At 44.3% G+C, this 21,476-nt stretch overlaps 1 protein-coding gene across 2 annotated transcripts; it reads right to left on the minus strand.

The window, feature by feature from the left end:
- Window positions 1-1,592: 1,592 nt before the first annotated feature.
- mfng (MFNG O-fucosylpeptide 3-beta-N-acetylglucosaminyltransferase) lies at window positions 1,593-20,711 on the minus strand. Of its 2 annotated transcripts, none has more exons than XM_046373736.1 (8): window positions 20,034-20,710; window positions 13,273-13,318; window positions 12,805-12,907; window positions 11,189-11,342; window positions 7,150-7,235; window positions 6,139-6,304; window positions 5,954-6,039; window positions 1,593-2,428 (listed from the first exon to the last, which is right to left on the minus strand). In XM_046373736.1, exons 1-8 carry the CDS (start codon window positions 20,385-20,387, stop codon window positions 2,377-2,379), a joined length of 1,047 nt encoding a protein of 348 aa, XP_046229692.1. In that variant the 5' UTR covers window positions 20,388-20,710; the 3' UTR covers window positions 1,593-2,376. The 2 variants fall into 2 exon arrangements, with proteins under 2 accessions (XP_046229692.1, XP_046229684.1); XM_046373728.1 differs by lacking the exon at window positions 1,593-2,428 and adding an exon at window positions 2,450-3,466 and having other exon boundaries at window positions 20,034-20,711.
- Window positions 20,712-21,476: the final 765 nt, after the last annotated feature.

The following is a 21,476-nucleotide window of genomic DNA, read 5'->3' on the forward strand; positions in this document are numbered from 1 at the left end:
TCGCGTTGGAGGAGACCAAAACAAAGCGAAAAGGAGAGCTGAATATCGAACTTTTTCTGGTCTCCAGAAGGCCTCCTGATTGTTGAAGTATTGTTGGTGTGTAAAGAGGGAATTAATGCTGTAACACCTTAACAAGGCAATAAAAAGTGCTGTGATTTCCAGGTTGGGGATCTACTGACTTTTCATTTATAAAACATTAATGTTATAAGGTGTCCAGTGTCGGCACCCAGTTTGTTCTCTGTTCTGCACAAGCTTGTACAGAACATCTGTAATGTGATGTCTGAAAAACTATCCATTAAGTTCTCACATCTTTTTAAACGACTGATAAAACTGAATTGTAACTTTCTCAGTTTCATTTTATCTTTACCTTTTTATTCATTCGGCGGGTTTTCTCTGAGAGCAACACTCTCTCTCTCTCTCAGGAATGTCCTGATTACATTGACACATTCACAGTTTGATCTTCTGCACACTGAGCAGCTCCACGGGAGCTTCAGAGGCTGAGGGCCTTGCTCAGGGGCCCCTCGGTGGTGGTAACGAGGGAGAGGATTTTTTCAGTCCAAGTCTCTAACCTTTAGGCCACCGCTGCCCCTGAGCAACTTTTCAGACAAAGTCCAGTACCCCCAGTAGTTACTGTTACAAACAGCAAACGTCCATTAATGCTCTTATGTAACAGGGTACTATTAAACATGATTTAAAAACATTTTGTTATTCTGATTGAAATGATTTAGTTTGAGGGAAATTTGCTTGTAATCAGTCAACATGATGGTTTGCATGTTGGCAGATACCACGGATACAAACTCTTTCTATATGCTGTTATTTTGTTTCAAAGCTTTGTTTTCTTTCCTTACGATGTGCCTCCTTTAAACCATTTTTGTTATGTTTTTGTGTGGCACTTGGACTCTGCGTGTATCGGCGGTTGTGTTTGGATGAAACCACAAAATGTTCCACACAGCATGTGCAACACAAGCGAAACAAATCTGCATTGGTCACACGTCTTCTAAACGCCGCTTATCGTCTTACTTTCCATTTATGAAAGCTGAAGCACTTTGTAAAGTGTAAATACGAACACAGTTAATTCTGTAAGCGCTGGAGCAAATTGATTTCACGCTCACGGCAAACTCTGGGGCTCGCGTTCGAACACTCGTGCTATTTACTCCACGTGATGAGTCTTGGCGTTCTCGTGCAGGAGTGCCAGGGCCACGCGGTCGCTCCTGCACATTTTCAACCACTTTCCATCCACTTCACACAAGCTGGCCTCATGCGCATCCTGCAGCACATCTGTATTCACCACATCTCCATTCACAGCAAACAAGCAACCTGCAAGCTGCCGGCAGCACGAGGCCTCTGCCTCCCAGTCCTACGCTAACAGTTGATGGTGTAGGTGTTAGTGTGAGATTCGTATTCACACTCTAACCTGGTCTTTACCAGATCGATATGATTGGCCAGCAAATGGGAGCCAGTTTTTCAGGCCGTGGCGGAGGATCAGGTTTAAGGTATGTCAGACGTGATCTTTGTCAAGCTCTCAGTTTTTTATCAAGCTTTCATCTGAGGTTAAAAAAAGAAATGAATAAATGCAACTGAGACAAACAAGATGAGCGAAAGTTCATTTTACTTTCAGCCGTGGCGTTGGAGGTGCCAACACAGCGATTGTGGACAAAACTGAGTAAACACAGAGACAGATGGAGGGGAGGAGGAAAGGAGGGAGATCACGAGGTTTGGACAGGGAGGGAGGGAGGATGGGACTGGGTCAGGATGGTTCATTGTGTGCAGACTTCATAGGCACAAGGACATCGTCCCCTTTAAAACACAACACACACACACACACACACACACACACACACACCAAGTGTACGCACAGAATCAATGGAAACCAAAATGAATTAATCAGCTTCAATTGCTGCACTGCCTGAAAGTAATTCAGGTCCTGTTTTTATGATCATAAAGAGACAGTAAAGCAAAAATATACATCTAAATTTAATCCCTGTGAGCAGAAACTTTAAGAAATACGTACAACAGAACAGCTGTGAAAAGTGCTGCCTTGTCTTAAGTGCTTCACTCCCTCATCTAAAATCTTCCAAACAAAGCAAAACGTTCAGCAGTCAAGACACGTGAAGTCCTCATCTTCTTCATGCAACACTTTGTTTGTCCCGCACACGTGAAGAAGAGAAAACCATCTGGTCACTCCTGTAAGCAGCTCCTGGAGGCGAACGAGACCTTTTTACCTCTGAAAGTTCCACTTCTGCACCTCAAACTGTTTCATCAAATAAAATCCATCAGTTTTTTCTCTGCATTCAGACAGAACCCAGGACGAGAGCTTCATCCAGCGGGATCACCAGCACGTGTGCTTGGAGAAGTCAAAGTCTTTTCCTGAAGAGTTCAAGGACACCAGCTGGTGAAAGGATACAGTATGCAGTGGACAGTCTTAAACCTGCAGAAGACAGAAGTGTTGAATACGAACTGAGTTTTCAAAATCAAAAAAAGCCCCCCTGCAAGGCTGAATTCTGCATGTTTGATGCAGTGTAAATGCTAAGATAAGTGTTTACATATTCTGCAAATAAAGTGATCTGCAAATAGCAAACCAAATGTGGCTCTCCGACAAAAACATTTTGCAATCTGTTTTTGCAGTTATATGGTTGTCGGGCCTAAGAGCAAGGCTCATAAGCTCAATAAATATAACGTTTTAACATCTGATAAAGTGCATCTCAAAAACAGGCAGTGAATGAAGCAAGTCAGCGTATACTGAGTGTGGATCAGCAACATGGGCTGCTGTAAGGTCAGTGGCTGCTAAGGCAGTCAGGATGGCAGGATCTTAAACTTCTACGTTACATTTAATTACTTTTGATACAACACTAAACAGTGACCCTCGCCGACATATGAACATTAAAGTAGGAGAATCTCAGTCGCAAAACTTCCAACCAGATGAGGCTAAAAGTAACAGCGAAGAGCAGCACCGCCTTTCATTTGAGTCCATGCAGCGTGCAGCGTGCACAGTGAACTGTGGCGACTGTCGGTTTGCAGTGTGCGTGTTAGAGGGGACATTAAGTTATCTCTGACTTTGTGTTGTCCTCTGTCGACTGCACTCATACAAACGAGCTGCTGCAGAAGCTTAAGCAGCTAAAAATAGTCGGGCAGAAACATCTGACAAAGAGGCCACACAGCGATATCACAATGTTTAGGCCTCTTTATGATTCTTTTTATTTACCTCCAGCACGGAGATCACAACATGTCCTCCCTCCTGTTAGCTGGTGTCGGTTCAGGGAGCTTCCCTGAGCCCCACCTGGTGGCCCTCTTAGCTTTAACTTCACTCTGACTGTCCTTTTCATGACATGAGGTGCAAACAGGTGATGCAAACCTCTGCAGAGAAGCTCATTAACCCCACTTCTCGTGCTGTGTGATGACACGTATCTGACATCTTGTCCCTCCCCAACTGCTGGGCTGTGAAATTGTGTCAGCAAAGTCTTGTGTCCTAGACAGTCCACACAATTTTGTTTTCATCTTTTCATTTCATCATGCCATTTATTATTGATTGCATTTCCACTGACATGATTTGTGATCGCAGCAAATCTCATGTTGCTGCATTCATGACCTGATTTCTCTGGTAAAACAAACTTAGTTTCCACAACTATAAAACGAAGAAAAAGTCACATATACAGTGGCTTGCGAAACTATTTGGCCCCCTTGAACTTTGTGACCTTTTGACACATTTCAGGCTTCAAACATAAAGATATAAAACTGTAATTTTTTGTGAAGAAACAACAACAAGTGGGACACAATCATGAAGTGGAACAAAATTTATTGGATATTTTAAACTTTTTTAACAAATAAAAAATGAAAAATTGGGTGTACAAAATCATTCAGCCCCATTGAGTTAATACTTTGTAGCGCCACCTTTTGCTGCGATTACAGCTGCAAGTCGCTTGGGGTATGTCTCTATCAGTTTTGCACATCGAGAAACTGATATTTTTGCCCATTCCTCCTTGCAAAACAGCTCGAGCTCAGTGAGGTTGGATGGAGAGCGTTTGTGAACAGCAGTTTTCAGTTCTTTCCACAGATTCTCAATTGGATTGAGGTCTGGACTTTGACTTGGCCATTCTAACACCTTGATATGTTTTTTGGTGAACCATTCCATTGTAGCTTTTGCTTTATGTTTTGGATCATTGTCTTGTTGGAAGACAAATCTCCGTCCCAGTCTCAGGTCTTTTGCGGACTCCATCAGGTTTTCTTCCAGAATGGTCCTGTATTTGGCTCCATCCATCTTCCCATCAATTTTAACCATCTTCCCTGTCCCTGCTGAAGAAAAGCAGGCCCAAACCATGATGCTGCCACCACCATGTTTGACAGTGGGGATGGTGTGTTGAGGGTGATGAGCTGTGCTGCTTTTACGCCAAACATAACGTCTTGCATTGTTGCCAAAAAGTTCGATTTTGGTCTCATCTGACCAGAGCACCTTCTTCCACATGTTTGGTGTGTCTCCCAGGTGGCTTGTGGCAAACTTTAAACGACACTTTTTATGGATATGGATAGAAATGGCTTCCTTCTTGCCACTCTTCCATAAAGGCCAGATTTGTGCAGTATACGACTGATTGTTGTCCTATGGACAGATTCTCCCACCTCAGCTGTAGACCTCTGCAGTTCATCCAGAGTGATCATGGGCCTCTTGGCTGCATCTCTGATCAGTCTTCTCCTTGTATGAGCTGAAAGTTTAGGGGGACGGCCAGATCTTGGTAGATTTGCAGTGGTCTGATACTCCTTCCATTTCAATATTATTGCTTGCACAGTGCTCCTTGGGATGTTTCAAGCTTGGGAAATCTTTTTGTATCCAAATCCAGCTTTAAACTTCTCCACAACAGTATCTCGGACCTGCCTGGTGTGTTCCTTGTTCTTCATGATGCTCTCTGCGCTTTAAACAGACCTCTGAGACTATCACAGTGCAGGTGCATTTATACAGAGACTTGATTACACACAGGTGGATTCCATTTATCATCGTTAGTCATTTAGGTCAACATTGAATCATTCAGAGATCCTCACTGAACTTCTGGACAGAGTTTGCTGCACTGAAAGTAAAGGGGCTGAATAATTTTGCACGCCCAATTTTTCGTTTTTTTATTTGTTAAATAAGTTTAAAATATCCAATAAAGTGTGTTCCACTTCATGATTGTGTCCCACTTGTTGTTGATTCTTCACAAAAAATTACAGTTTTATATCTTTATGTTTGAAGCCTGAAATGTGGAAAAAGGTCACAAAGTTCAAGGGGGCCAAATAGTTTCGCAAGCCACTGTATAAACGACTTGGCAGCGACAGCAACGCTTTGAATATAACAGACATTCATCTAACGTGCAGTGATCCAGCTTTAAAAATTCATGGCTTCCTGATTACAGTGCTTATGTTATTTGGATGTTCAAGCAGCATACAGTTTCAGTCCAGCAGAGTCAGTTAATCTGTCCTTTAAACGATGCTGTGAACTCTTTCATGTGAAATTTCATGTGGACGTTTGTGGTCTTTTTCAACATCAGGCCAGATTGCACATCATAATCTTACTGTGATAAATTTTCTAAGCACAGAGAGTAAACTAGTAACATTACAAAATTAAAAAAAAGTATGCAACACTACACAGAATAACGTGGGCAGAGTTGTTCATACACTGCACGGACAAAAGTATTGGGGCACCCGACCATTGCACCAGCAGGGACTTTAATGCTATCACAGACAGCTTTGCAGCTCTAACAGCTTCCACTCTTCTGTGAAGGCTTTCCACAACATGTTGGAGTGTTGCAGTCATGCTGGAATAGAAAAGGGCCTTCAACAAACTGTTACCACAAAGTTGGAAGCATAGCATTGTCCCAAATGTCATGAAGTCAGGGGCGAGAAACAGCACCATAAAGAGGTGTGTCCCAATACTTTTGTCTATATAATGAATCTCCTTGCCAATGAGTTAGCGGAGGAAGAGACCAACCTGGACGGGTCTTCCTCCTTCGAGAATTTCCCCTTCACCTCGATGCTGTTCATCTTGTTCTCAAATATCCCGTAGCTGAGAGTCACCTGCAGTGCAGAAAACACACACACACACATCCATCAGTGTGTGTGTGTGTGTGTGTATGTGTGTGTGCATGTGTATGTGTGTTATGTGTGTCTCACTACCTGGTGTGATATGCTTCTGTGGCTGATGAGCAGCAGGTTTTCCAGGTGGGAGTGGAATAAAGGACAGTGGACCATGGAGACTCCCAGCCTCTTCTCCACGATGAAGCCCACCGTGCAGTCGTCAGGGAGACGGATTTTCGCCGACGTTTGCTCGAAGCGGGAGCCACTGAAATACATACACATCCAAAACATTTTCACAGACAGATCGCATGTCGTTAGAAATCAACAAATTACAGTTTAAAGAAACTTCACCAGTGAGGCCAAACGGAGGCTGAACCTTGGAAGCACTTCACGACCTTCCATTGGTTCATTCCGCTGCCTGTCAAAATCTGTCTGTGATCCTATTGGCTAGTTTACGGGAGCTTCTTCTCTCATGCAGCTTAAGTTAATTAAATGTGTCGTGTGTCCAAATAACTTCACACTCCCTGCATTTCCCTGCGTCCTCAGTGATACGCGAGTGGATGAAAGGCTTTTGAGATATGCAAAGGAAATACAGACAGACAGAGATTCTTTGCTTTATACTGACACGTCATTTGTCGAGTTAACAGGGAACTTTTCAAGTAGAAACACTATTAAAGTGTCCAACTTTCATCCTAAACTGATAATATTGGTGATTTTGCATGTTTTGGCTCATTAAAACTGTCTGTATTTTACTGCTGACCTTTTCCCATGAACACCATAAATCGTACGATCGATTCCCTCCCGTCCAGCCCTGGACGGCCATTAGTCTCAGTTCTTTGAGAGAAGCATAAAAACACACTAACAGAGACCTGAAGTTTTCATAAGATTTCTGATTTATTACTCTAAACACTCAGTCAGTTTTTTAAATTTTTGGCTGTGCTGCTGGTTGATGCAGTTTTTGAATGGATGAAATTGTGACAAGAGAGTTTCCACCAAACAGCAAACGTATGAACTGTACTGAATTAAAGAGAAACGATTATGTAAGGTGGGCCAAAATAAAAGTTTTAGTGTCTTCGAGTTGCTTAGCGTGCCACTGAGTCAGTCAAATACCTGGCCCAGGGAGCCATCTTCTCCGCCAGTCGCCGACTCAAACAGAACCCTGCTCCTCCTGTCGCGAACCAGAACTGCACCTCCCTCTGGGACAGAACACACACACACTGATATTAACACACACACTGTACATGCAGACACAGGACATTTACATACACACATCTGTTGGCCTGCAAAGTGTTCGGGTTTGGATGTCTGCCTTTGTTGAGTCCTGTTTACCCCTCATGTGGACGTTTTGACACCCGTAAACACACATGAAAACAGCTCAGGAATGTCTCAAGTACCAGACTCCCCAGATCCCAACCTGATCCACAATCTGTGGGCTGTGCTGGAATAAGCCGAATCCATCCTCCCATCAGGTGAGGCCTCCCACCTGGAGGCTCCACCCTCAACACACAGGACCAGAAGGTTCCAACATTTGAATGCTGGGGCCCACAAACTCCCCCCAGAGGTCCTGTGTCCCCCCATCTGAGAGGTCAGAGCTGCTCTGGCAGCACAAAGGAGGACCTACAAAATACTAAGCAGGTGGTTTTAATGTTGGGGGCGTATTCCTGTGAAATATACAAAATCTGAATTCAGAGAAGCATAACACATTCCCACTGTATCTGTAACAGATAAGAGAGAGAGAAGAGAAGGTCCGCTGACACCCAGTAATAAAGTCTAATATTCCCTCTCTGGTTTCTTCCTCAGTATCAATTTTTCGCTCTTTTCCAAACCAGCCTGATAAGAATCGCGCGTCTTTATCTGCGAACTCTCTGCCATTTCTCAGGCAGAGGCTTCGCTCGCTGTTTGTTTCCTGCGTTCAGGTGGTTTTTGCCAGGAGAAAATGTTTCTTTCTGCTGGTTTCTTTGTGCGTTCGTCACAGGTGAGACTGCATGAGCTCAGTGCAGGCTGTAACTACAGACTGTGTGCGTTTTCTGCTTTCCCTCAGTGACTTCTCCATTTGTTTCTCTTCCTTTCCTCTTCTCTTTCCTTTCCCATCCTTCCATCCACTTTCCTTTTTTCCCCTTCTTTTCAGGCATTTCCTTCCTTTCCTTTTCTGTCCTCCTTCTGTCCTCCACATTTATTTTCCTTCAGTTTCCATCATTTCCACACCTTACTTTCCTTCGTCTCCCTTTCTCTGCCTTTGATCTTCTCTTTCATCCTCCCCTTTTTCATTTCTTTCGCATTCCTTTCATTCTTTTGTCTTCTATTTCCTTCCTTTTTGTGGGAAGGCCATCCTTTAATTTCCTTTTCTCCCTTTCATTTCTCCTAATTCCAGCTATTTATTTCCTTTGGCTTTTTTGTTTTATTGTGAAACCCTTTTCCTGTTCTTTCCTTTCCCTTCCTGCCTTTTCCTCCTTCCTTCTCTCGGCCTCACAATGGTGACGGGAAATCGAAAAATGTAAGAAAAAGAGACGAGGAGGAGACAGCGAAGAGCCTGACATCCGTGTTTGTTTTCTCTGTCAGTCATCCGCCCTCAGCAAAGGGTGGAAAGATGATGAAAAAGGAGAGAAAAGTGAGGGAGAGCATCGAGAACAGAAGGAAGGAGGAAGGGAAGAGGGGAGAGTTAGGAAGCAGGGATAAGTAAGGGTCTATTTTTCAGTGTAAATGGGAGCAATCAGAGTGGAGAATGAGACACGGAGGAGATGGAGAGCAATTTGAAGAAACGAGTGAGAGAGATTGATAAGTGCAAGGAGAGAGAGAGAGAGAGAGAGAGAGAGACAGAGAGAGAGAGAGAGAGAGTCAGAGAGAGAGAGAGAGAAAGAGAAAGAGACAGGGAGAGAGAGAGAGAGAGGAGCGACATGCTATTCAGAGAGCTCGCTGGAATCAGGATCCACTTTAACTCAATAGGAACCTTAATTTGACTCTAAAGCATGTGAACTCAATGACACACACACACACACACACACACACACACACCTGTGAATAGCTGCATCTGTATTCCAAAAACAAACTATCGACCTCCTGCAGTTTGACAACCTCCTTCCCCCGGGGAGTCTTCCTCATTGTGTGTGTGTGTGTGTGTGTGTGTGTGTGTGTGTGTGTGTTTAACACCAGTCAATATCCCAACAAGATACTAATCACACATTGATCTACTTGGGTCTGAAAATCCTTCCCATGGGAACAAAAGCCACGGAACCACATTTCCTGTACGGTTCATCCATCCATCCATCCATCCATCCATCCATCCATCCTTCCCTGCCTGCATCTTTCCCTCGTGTCTCTTTGGGAGTCAGAAAGTGTCAGTATAGGTTTGTACAGCATGGATTTCGACTGGCAGCAAAACCAATAAAAGGAAAACTCAGCTTAGTTTTACGGTTCGTTTGCTCATTATGTGGCTTTTACTTCTTCTCCGCACATTTCCCAACGGGTGGATCTTCAGTGACAGGAAATAGGAGATGAAGTCTGAATGGATCCCAGTGGAGTTTATGACTGACCAGATCTGCACTGTAGAAACATTATGGATGAGAGACAACTGAGGAGCTAAAAGTGTTGAAGCCCTTTCTTTAAACAGAAACAGTTACTGTAGCTGCTAAGCTAAACGCGTTAGCACACAAACATGCTGTGGGATCTCGCAGCTTCTGGAGACTCTCATTATGCCCGGTGGGATGTATGGAGCCATTTATTTTAAATGTGGGGGGTTTTTTTCTGTTTATTTGGGGGGTTTTTATACATTTTAAAACAATTCCAAGCTGCCTCAGTTGTTTAGCAGAAAGCTTCAAACCTGTTTTTACTGCAAGGCTCCAGAAATGTTTTGTAGACGAAGAAACTCCACCCAACTTCCCATCAGCATGGGGGTGAGTTGATTTTGGGTGAACTGTTCCTTTAATAGAGGTGAACTTTTGATCAGGAAAACTATTCTTTTACCCGCTTGGGCCTGTAATTTATCTTCTCATTTGATCATCTCCATCTCATCACTTCCTGTTGTCTTTGTCTGTCCCGACTGAGATGCCCCTTTGACCTCCTGAACTACCACACTTTGCTGTCTTTAGCTGTGATGAAGCATTATTTCGGATACGTACAAAACTGTCTCACGCAAACAGAAAAACCTGCACTCGCCGTGTCAATAAAAAAAATCTATTTTTGATATGTTTCCTTTTCTTTAAGGAAGAACATGGAGAAAGGTCAGAAAACTAGTGGGATGTGCAGAAGACAACCTGAACCTGAAGGACTTTGGGCTGGTTTGACTCGTGATCCATCAACAGCGCAGCAGCATCAGGAAATAACAAAGAAGCTAAGAAAGCTAAGAAGGAAGGCAGGAAGGCAGAGAAACAGCGAAGGTCTCGTTGGGATGGAAGAAAGAAGTGGTCAGGGGAAAGGAAGAAGGAGGAAAGATGGAGGACGAATTCAAATGGGTGGAGAAGGAGTTAAAGAATCAACAAATGTGTAGAGTTAAAGACAGTAACGCATCACAGAGGGGTCAGCCGCCTCGGGGAGTCGTCAGTCCATATGAAATCAATGCTGTTTGGCTTTCAGGGAAGCGTCCGGCTGCTGTGCTGTAAATTCTGCTTCGGGGGGAGTTTTGATCTTTTCTATCTTGGAACTGCTGAAAAGCTTCACGCATACGTAACGGTGACTCATCAAACGCTTATCTTTAAAACGGCAGAGTGAAACGTGGCTCTGAAGTCACGTGTCGTGAGAACAGCAGCGTAGACATACAAGTCAAGGTCGTACATTTAAATTTAAAGTGCAAACTATAAAAGTATTAACATCTATTAACATATACTTAAAAGTACCACAAGTGAAAATACTCATCATCTTTCTATGTTTCCTGTGTCTTTATCTTAATCCCTAATATTACATCATAATGCATTTGTTGATTAGATTTTGTATTCATGGACTTCATGGTGCATTCATGTGCACCTCGTAATCTCAGGAATCTGTGCTCATAATCATGGCTGCAGATGTTGTTTAAAACACGTACGTTTTGTTTTTTCCCCTTGTTTTCCACATAAACGTACATCAGTGGTAACTTTCTTGTTCTTTCACTGCAACATGTTTAGTAATCAGATGCTATAATCACGATGATTAGTCTACAGAAGCATCAGTCTGGTACCGTTGCATTCCCCTCCAGCAGTTCGTGAGCGGTGATGGGCTTGTCCAGACTCGGTTTGCCCACGTAGATGTCGCCGTCCTGGGGGAAGGCTGAGAGCAGAGAGAGGAGGGCCTCCGGGTTCACGTAGTTATCATCGTCCACGTGACAAAACCACCTGAGGAGCCACACACACAGACAGTTCAGATGTAACACTGGTGCTTTCAATGATCTGAATACCGATTTTCCTCCTGGCTGGGTTCATTCCTGCACAGAGTGAAAGCGAACAATCTGCGCTACATGATGCGTCACATCCACATGAACATTTGTGTTTAAAAGTGGAAAGTTTCTGGCTCATCGTCGTGCCTGAGTCGGTTGCTTTTATACCAGTGCATCCATTTTGTTGCGATTACGTTATACTCCCATAGGAAGAAATGTGAGTCTCGCACATGAAAAAGGTGTTGCTTGCCTTTGCGTCATTTGTGTGGCGGATTCACGATTTTAACTGATTCGGTTTTCCACAAAAAAGTAAAACATTACTGACCTTTACTGTACCGACTTCTGTAAAAACCAAACTGCTTGAAAAGTGCTCTAAAAGTCAGTGATTTATGACGACTTTTAAATCTTACAATGGGAGGGTTTCCTCCACCAGTGTGGCAGTCTTTGACTCTTTTTACATTTAACACGTACAGCACCTACGGAGTCTCGGAGGAGTCAACGCAGAGGCGACAGCATATCGGGCCATGTCTGTCCTCTGTCTGTCCGAGTTTCCTCTTGTCCTCATAGCATGAGTTTCGCACATTGAAACAAGCGGTTTGATTTCCTCTGCCACCTTAATTACTCAACATGATGTCAAAGCCTCCTTCCAAAACCAAACAGACTCTCGCTGCAACACATTACAGAAACTCAAGTGTCTTTCTCCCTCTGCCATCTTGATGGCTGCCCAGCAAAAGGCTTCCATCCAACCCAAACAGTCTCACTCCCCTCCTCAGTCCAAATTACAAAATGGGCCCCCGGAACCTGGAACGAGACTACAGTCGAGGAACACCAGACACAAGCTGCTGAGCCTCATTGTCTTCTCTCCGAATCGAAAATACGATCGAATGTTAACAACACTTTGCTCAGTATGTGATGTGACAGACTGAGGTGAAGCCAAGTCAGACAAATCCGCGTCTTATTTCCTGAAACTTTGCTTCTTTATGCTTCAGTTTTCAGTTTTACATTATGACAAAGCTGTGCTTCAGGTCTGGTTCGGTTTAGGCACAAAAAGACTCTCGGTCAGGGTGAGGAGAAGATCACGTGTTGTCTTAAAACACCTGGTTTTGGGACCACAAAGACAGCTGGAAGAAAACTCTCCCGGACGTGTCCCTCAAAATATCTGCACCACCGACGCCTCCACCTCCTGATGCCAAAGTGGGCTCAGGTATACGTGATCTGAACAACAAAGATGCAGACAAAATAAAAGCAAAAGTCCCACTGTACTAATGTTCTCTTATATGTAACCTTGGAAGACTGTTAACGTCTCTGATTTCTCCCGTCACATCCCCATTTCCCTACGGTGATCATTAAAGTTTGTAATCTTAATCCGATCTCTAAATCCAGTTTGGGCCGGACGATAGACGGACGTTAATCTGTCTCACCTCTTGTCTGAGGCCATGAAGCCGTCGTACTCGGCAGACATCTTGCAGGACAGAGCCTGCTGGCTGTGGTCTGACTGGCAGCCTGTTACCACCATGTTATGGCCTGGACGGAGAGACATGGAGAGACAGGTGTGATTTGGACAGCTGGATTTCCTCAGATTCAGAAGTGTTTATAGTACTGAGGATTATGTGCTCTTGTGGAGGACATTTTCACACCACATGTTCAGGCCAAACAGGACAGGACCTTTCATGTGTTGTTGTTGTTGGCTGCTGCCTAAAATATCACATTTTACATTGTGGCATTAAGACCTGCCTTGTGTTTTCAATTCCATTGTATATGTGACTGTGCAAAGACAACAAAGACCTTGTTATCTTATCTTAATTTCAAGCAAAGGGAGTAGACATCCAGTGTGTAGATCTGAATCTAAATCTAAATCTGAGGGGATCAGTTTCGAGGGAGATGCTTACCTTTTGAACGCAAGTCCTCGTCCTCCATGTCTGTGAAAATGAAGGTCTGGGCAAAAGAAAGGAGAAAGAAATGAGTTTAAATACACCAGCTTTCAATATAGCACAGATGGATGGATAGATAGATAGATGGATGGATGGATGGATGGATGGACTGATAGGTTGATGGATTTCTGTAGTGCCACACTGACCTCTGGTGGTGCCAAATGGTAAAAACACTCGCACAATGAAGCAGCAGATTTAATCTTATTTTACTCTTTCCAGAGAAACTTTGTCACACACTAAACTGTAGAATAAAAAGGTTCAAAGTCATCGTCTGACGTCTTTGTCTACCGACATCCGTGACGAAGGTGCTGCCATAATGACACACACACATGCCATGAAACACACACGAGCAGACAAATGATGATGATGCGTGTAGCTGTCGTGATATGCCATCTAACTGTTCAATGTAAGGACACAGTTTGCAGACTTCTGTGGAAAATATCACCAAAGACAACATTTCCACCCAGCAGACTCTTCACTCAGAAGGTAAACAAATCCACGCGGCTCGTGACTGGTGGGACTGGGGAGGCTTCGTGCACCAGGGGATTTCAACTGGCAACCTTTGCGTCACACTCGATCTGCGCGCCTCCTCGGGCTGAACCGGACCAGACTGGGACAAATCGCCCGTTAGATGAGACAAACACAAAGCATAACTCATGTTTAATTCAGCTCCTGGAGACGTGCGTCGCTGCCTGTCGAGGACCACGAGAGCGCGAACACCTGCGAGGCCCGTAACGGTCAGGCACCATTAAGGAGGACCCGATGATCCATCTGGAACTCTGAGCTCCCGGGATGCGCGGTTACCTGCGGTGCCAAGAGTCTCCGAAAGCAGAACGAGAGCCTTTGGCTATCGAGCTCCTCCCGAGTGGATCCGGGTCTGCTTCGAGGCACACGCAGCTCGCTGCCATGAACTCAAAGCAGGACAGAAACCTCACTAATACCTGCAAAGACCAGCGCGACTGAGAAGTACCGCCTCGTGCTACTGTGTTGTTAAGATGTGTGTGTTTTTGTTTTGGAAAACTTTTAGTCTCATGAAACATTCAGCATCAGATTAACACATTCAGCATCAGACAAGTGCCTTTAAAACGATGACAGCTGAAGAGACGAAATTAAAACAAAAAAGCAACACAAATTTGACTTAAAAATGTCATGAAAATGTTGAACAGATATGACAAAGGACAGCGGAGGAAAGAGACGTGACTTAAACCAGACAGGAGAGAGAGAGAGGACTGTGTGTGTGTGTGTGTGTGTGTGTGTGTGCGCGCGCGCACAAATGGCACACAATAAGAGCCATGCAGAAGTCCGAAGGTTTCCAGACTACCCAACAGGCAGCTCCAGCTGAAGACCGGATTCTCTGGATTACGTCATCATCAGATTTGAAAAAATATCATCTCGTGACACTTTTTTTTTAAAAAAAGAAAAAAAGTAAGTGGTCTGTTATTTTACATGAATGAATACTTCTGACTTCATCGACATCTGATGGTGAAAAGCGATCAGAAGGCCTGAGGACCAAGAGGAGAAAAGCTGTTCTGCAGCCGTCCAGCAGAGGGCGACAGAGGTACTGTTTCATCCAGGTGTGTGTACACGTGTGTGTGGCTCCGTATGCTAACACGTACAGACACACTGCATGTCTGTGTGTACGTGTGGGAGTGGGCACGTCATGGGGGAAAACCTGGTCACACACGCACACACACGTGTTGTGGGTTCCACAGAACTTGTCACCGTTGGGGTTCGTATGTGGCTTTCAGTTTCACGTTACCAAACAGTTGAGTCTGACAGTAAATTCTCTCTTTTCTGTTTCCTATCCGGATTTCAGCCAATCACAGCCTCTTCGCTCAGCTCGTTGCTCAAATCACTTGATAAATGTAATCAATTATTCTTGACATTTTTTGAAGGTAGTTACATCACTAATTACTCAGCAGCAAAGGTCATCAGAGTTTCTCCACCTGATGTGATAACTAATAATACTGCACAAAAAAAGGTTCATAATCTGCAGTTTTTGCCCATCTGAAGGCAAGAAAGGCTGAGCTGTAGTGAGCAAAGATGGATGATTCAATGTCCCACAGTTCCCCTGCTGTCCGAACTCAGTGTCAACATGTGTCTCTGAAGACAGAAACAGTGAAGGGACACCAGCCCCCCAAAGTGGTCAAATTAACTCACAATTACTGATAAATAACTTTTACATAATGAATAAATTCCTGTCTTTAATCCCTCAACGCCGTTCAGTCCTGGTACTCATGTGAGTGCAGAACAGGTGATGATGAGGTGTGTGTGTGTCCACAACGAAGACTGCATACGTACTGTACCAACCCCAGCTCGCCAGTGGACGCAATGGATTTGCCTTTGGCCACCCCTCCGTCTCATCCCTCCATCACAGGAGGAGGTGGAGGCGGAGAAGCAACGACAAACGAGTAAAAACTCCCTCGAGAAAGCGGCACCTCCCCCTCTGCTCGTAACTCAGACTAAAGTACCTGCACTGAAACCAGTCAGCCCCGTCCGAGGGACCAAAAATGGCCGCCAACCTGCAGCGGCTCATAAGCGGAGTTTGTAAGGACATTTCGCTGAGGTCAGGCAGACGCGCATAAATCTCAGCTTGCTTTTCTATGCTGTTAAAGGGCCATTAAGTAATATTTGTGCTGCCCCCATAGCACAGAACGACTGCAGTTTGTCTCAGTAAGCTTCCTGAGTGCTCCAGAGACTCCTTGGCTTTGTGACAGGAAAGGGTTTTTTATTTAATTACTTTATGTAGATTTATCCTGTTGCTCAGGTGATTCAAGCCAAAGAGGGTCACAACAGTTTATTTACACCACATTAATGTCCAAAGTTACTCATTTTTACAACTTTATAATCTGCAGAAGTGTCTGACCAAAGCCTTTTAGGATTTAATTGAGAAAATCAACACAGCGCTATGGCGTAAAACAACAGAGAGAAATTTAGGACATTTTAGGTTACAATTATCTTTCATCTGAGAGCGCTAGATTGAACAAGCGACCATAATGTGAGACGAAAATACTCAACGGGATGTCATACGTTATGATGTGTCAGATATTACATCCTGACAGGCCCTGACAGTCCACATTGGTCCATTTTTTTCTTTTGTAACTGTTTTTGCACACTTTTTGCTTTTTGCACTCTTTTTCTGTTCTTGTGAGCTGAGCTAAATTTCCCCACTGCGGGATCAATAAAGATCATCTTATCTTATCTTATTACAGCCTCACAGAATAACATTAGCTTGTCTGTTGAATTTTACTCTTGGTTCATTTAAGTCTTTTCTAGCTGGGGGGGTTGATTAGCTTAGCTTAGCATAAAGACACAGAGGGAAACAGCTCACCTGGTTCTCTCTTCACCACACACAAAGATGTAAAAATGATAATTTGCAGTTTTAGAGCAACTGATGAGCTGAGGATGCCTGGAAGCCAACGGTAACAACACTTAACTCCGTCTAAAACCACATGTTGTTGGTTTTAGGTTTCTGTTTGGGTGCTACTTTGTGAGCTTTATAGGTGCTAGAAGAAGACGAGTTTCATTTTTTTTTAGACAAGCTGTTTCCTCCTGCTTCGTGTCTTTTATCGCTAAGCTAAGCTAAGCTAATCGCCTCCTGGCTCCACCTCCAGACAACTCAATGCACAGAGCTGTCAGTGGTATAAAGCTTTTCATCAAACTATTCCTTAAACGTAATGTAAATTAGAATAAAAAGTGCACATAATATTGTCTGACTGACAGGGTAAACAAGTTGTGAATGCAGAAACTCCTGCAGCACCAGCTAAATCAGCTTTTCTGAAAACGCACACCTAAACGATATGTTGACTGTTTATCGGATTTAATCAGGCAATGCTCGTAAAATCATTCGGTCACAGTCATTTAAGTAGCCAGAGAAAATTAAATGAAATGCAAAATATGTCACGCTTCCATACACATGCAAGTGTAAATTGAATTTACAACATGCTCCTTTTCTCTCCTTTGTTGTTTTCCACTGCTTCCCTCCAAAGTCGCTTAGCAACACTTTAAATTTTAAACTGAATTTGACACAAGCTGTAAAACTCACGATGAGCTCTCACGTCCAATAAATAACAAACACTTCAACCTTGACAACAAGCGTAGGCAGCTGTGGCCTGGAGGTTGGAGAAGCGGCTTGTGATTGGAGGGTTGCTGGTTCGATTCCCCCACCGGATGGGCAGGAAAAATGAACAGGAATACCAGCAGCCTGAACACACCGTGTCATTAAACACAGCCATACTGTGCTGTAATTTCCTGTTAACAGCAAATGTCCTAAAAGCTTTTGGACCACGGGGGGGACTATGGGTGGACAGTCATGTGTACAGCAGCCATGAGGCCCAGATGAGTTTTCACCACCAGGATATCAGCATCTAAAACATGAACTGGCATAAGATTCTTGATTCCCGCATGATAACTTGCCATCACTTTGTTGATCCCGTGACTTACAATGACGTGTTTAAACAGGAAGTGGGAGGGGACTAACCCAGAAGTTGGGACTTTCCTTCACATTTTCCTCGATAATATGGTTAAAAAAGTACAATTAAATACAGTCCCATCAGCCTCAGCTGCACTTGGTGTGCTTTGCTAATTAGCTGATGTTAGCATGTTAACACGCTAAACTAAGATGTGGAACGCGGTAAACATTTCACCTGCTCACCACAGCATCATATCAGCATTGTGCTTGACATTAGCATGTTAGCCATTAAAATGTTCATCTCTGGCTTTGCCCACTTCACTTTATCTCCACCAATAAAATCATTTCTGACCAGCAGGTGCCGTTAGAGGGATGGAAAATGATTCAAGCTGCCCCGAGCAGTAAAAGGCCCCTCAAGCATGTCGTCATATTGTCAGTAAAGTTCAAGGGCCCCAAAATAAGTTGTTGCTAGGGAGCAGTTTCTCTCTAGACGCTCCTGTTTCCGGCTTCTTAGCTGATATGCTGTTTAGTGACAGCAGCTGGTTAGAAACGACTTTTCACCCTGTGATGTGACAAAGCCTTGTGAGGTGTGTGTGTGTGTGTGTGTGTGTGTGTGTGTGTTTGCGGGGGTTGGGGGGGCAAAATGAGGTTCATTCTGCTACACAATCTGCCTTTCCACTTCCTGTTCTATGACCAGCTTCCGTTTCTGTATTGTTAACAGGGTCGCTACGCGGCGGCTGCTTCCCTTCGGCCCAGACAATCTGCCTGCACAACTTCCTGTGTGAGAGTGTGTGTGCGTTTGTCTGTGTTTGGGTTATCTTGAGGTGTCTTTGTGTGTTAATGCATATCTATCTATCTATGTACATATGTATAAATGGGTTTGGGTTTTGTGCTCACACGTACATTCATTGGCCAAAGCAGAGGCAGAGGAAGGCAGCGTCAACCTCTTCCTCTTTCACTCTTGAAAATGCTGCCTCTTTTACAGAGCATTTAAAAAGTTCTTCTCCACAGCGAGACAGAAAAGGAGAAGCTGCGACACGAAGGCTTCCTGTCGAGATCATTTCTCATCTGTTTGACTTACTTCGAAGGGGGAAATGAACTCTCTCCCACGAACCACAACATGGAATCAAATGAAAACCCAGCGCAGTCACAGAGCAAAAGTGGCCATTTTGCAGTTGATGTACATTAATTAATTCTGGTGAAATCTTCCCTTGTTCCTTACTGTCTGCATACCAATAATGTCATCCTTTAAGTCATCATTTCTGGGCCAACAGAACCAGTTCAGAATTTCACCAGGCAGCAAATCAAGCCTCTGCAGCACCGACATCCAGAACTTTAAGGTAGTAAAGTTTTGTGTGTGGTTTAAAACAAGCCAGTTCACTGTGGAAGCCAGCCTACAGTGTGTGTGTGTGTGTGAGTGTGTGTGTGAGAGAGAGAGAGCAGCGAAATGCTCTCTGAACCCGATTAGACTCTGTCGTCGATTATGTTGATGATTTTGCTTCGGCAGTAACTCGTTTTGTGTCTCATTTCAATGAACCATCTTTGAATGTCACATCAACTAAACTGACGGAAAAGACGGGGAGAAAAAACAATCTGTCACCGATTCCTGAAACCCAATAACACAACTATCACGTGGTCTCGGGGTGGACGTGCGGGGGAATAACACATACATCCCAAATACAAGGCTTGTCTGACAGCCGTGTTGCTTTCTGACTGAACCTCGAAAGCTCCCGAACTTCAAACCCAATCTCACCCTCACTGGAGCACTTCAGCCAAACTAACCGAAACTCGTCTACCAGTGTAATCCCTAAATGCTACAGGTGAAAACAAGAAAATCTGGGGATTCAACAGACTCCGAAAAGCAAATGGAGACCATTTCTAATGTTAGGATTCAAAAAGTTTTCATCTGTCTTTACTTTAGTACATCAACCTTCATCAGCCGAGGCAGCCGTCAGACCTGCAGCCGGAAGGAAGTGAGTGTTTTCATTTCATCTTAGGCCTTACAGCACATGTCTGCTCACAGGCCTGCTGATGCGTCACATGTGTTTTTGAATAAATGAACAAATAGCAAGTAATGGCTTTCAACGAGTTCAGGGGTCCCATCTTAATTCCCTGACAAAGTCTAAGAAGTGACTTCATAAGTCAGACGAGGCTGAAACTGCAACCGCCAAACTCCTCCTCCACCTCGGGACTTTTCTATCCTGATCACCCTGCGTTCACAGGTGAGCAGCTCTGCCGGGGTCTTACAGGTGCAGGTGTCTTTGTCTGAGAGCATCCTCTGAGTGTAAGCGAGCAGCATTCAACTCACATGCGCCTTGGTCCTGGAGATCCACGTCTCCAAAAGGAGCGCAAGACGCGCCTTGTGGAACCTCCCGGTGGTCTTCACGGCGATGAAGATGTCTTCCAGCTTCAGTTTCGGAGGGGTGACATGTGCGCCTTCAGTGGCCCGCTGTCCTTCGTCCCCGCTGCTGCTCTTCTTCTGCGCCTCCTTGGCCGGGGATGGAGCCTGCTGGATGGAGCGCTGAGGCGCGCCGGGTGACGGACGGTGAGCCACAGTCAGTTTGGGGGGACTGCTGGAGCGTAACTGAAAATCCACGTAAAGAATGATGAAGAAGGTGAAGATCACGACAGGCAGCCTGCGTCGCATCCATCTCTTATGCATGATAGAAGTTAGTCCGAGTCCACGAAGCACTCAAACGGTCCCCGCACAATAACTCATCGCGCTCATCTGTTCTGGTCTAACGTCGTGGCGGCTCCTCCATCACCTCTGCGTCTTCCTTCGGTGTCATCGATGTTGTTCATTTCTCAGCTCATAATTACGCTTGACCTGCTGTCAGAATAATAATCCAAACTTAATCCCAAACACTTTTCAGAGCTTCTGTAGCTGCATGACAGGACCGACTCCCTCTCACTTTCTGAGCAGAAGCCGCCGCCGCCGCCGGGTTGCATTTGACTTTGTCCCAGCCGCGGCTCCGCTCCCTCTGCAGCGTCAAGCTGCACGGAATCAAACGAAGCGACTTCCTGAGCGCAGATTTCAAAATAAATCGACAACAGAGAGACACTTCCGGTTATAATTGGCTCTTATTTGAGAGCACTAAATTAAACAAGCGACCATAATGTGAGACAAAAATACTGTAATATCATACGTTATGATTTCTCAAATGTAATATTATGATTTGTCAAATATTACATCCTGACAGGCCCTGACAGTCCACATTACAGCCAAACACATTAGCATTAGCTCATCTGTTGAATTTTACTCTGGGTTCATTTAAGTCTTTTCTCGGCCTGCCTGATATAAGTGCCATTCTTCTCTCAGACTGGAGTGAGAATATGGTTTGGGTCACTTCTTCCCTCGAGTCACTTTCACAAGACTCGACGTCGCTGACAAATGTGGGACTTGTACAAAGTGTGACTGACAGGATACGAAGAGAAGGCCAAACTTCACAACATGACTATCAGTCGCAAAGTGCACAGAAGACAACAGAGTCTGTTGTCATGTCTTCACTCAGCCAGAAACAGCAGACCACAGCAAAACACTCCGCCTTCTTCCTTCCTCTTCAGCACGCTTTTCTGAGAAGTTCAGCTGCATGCAAAACTGCTTGACATGCGTAGAGGGTTTCGTTCCAGAAAGTACAGGTTTTGTCTGTTATGCTATAATTAAAAAAAAACAACTCTGAAATGAATCAGTTAATATTTTAGGTTGGTAATATCCTCTGAGATGTGATGATTTTGAAAGTGAAAGACCAAG

This window comes from Scatophagus argus, chromosome 2, assembly GCF_020382885.2.
Source record: "Scatophagus argus isolate fScaArg1 chromosome 2, fScaArg1.pri, whole genome shotgun sequence".
NCBI lineage: Eukaryota > Metazoa > Chordata > Actinopteri > Scatophagidae > Scatophagus > Scatophagus argus.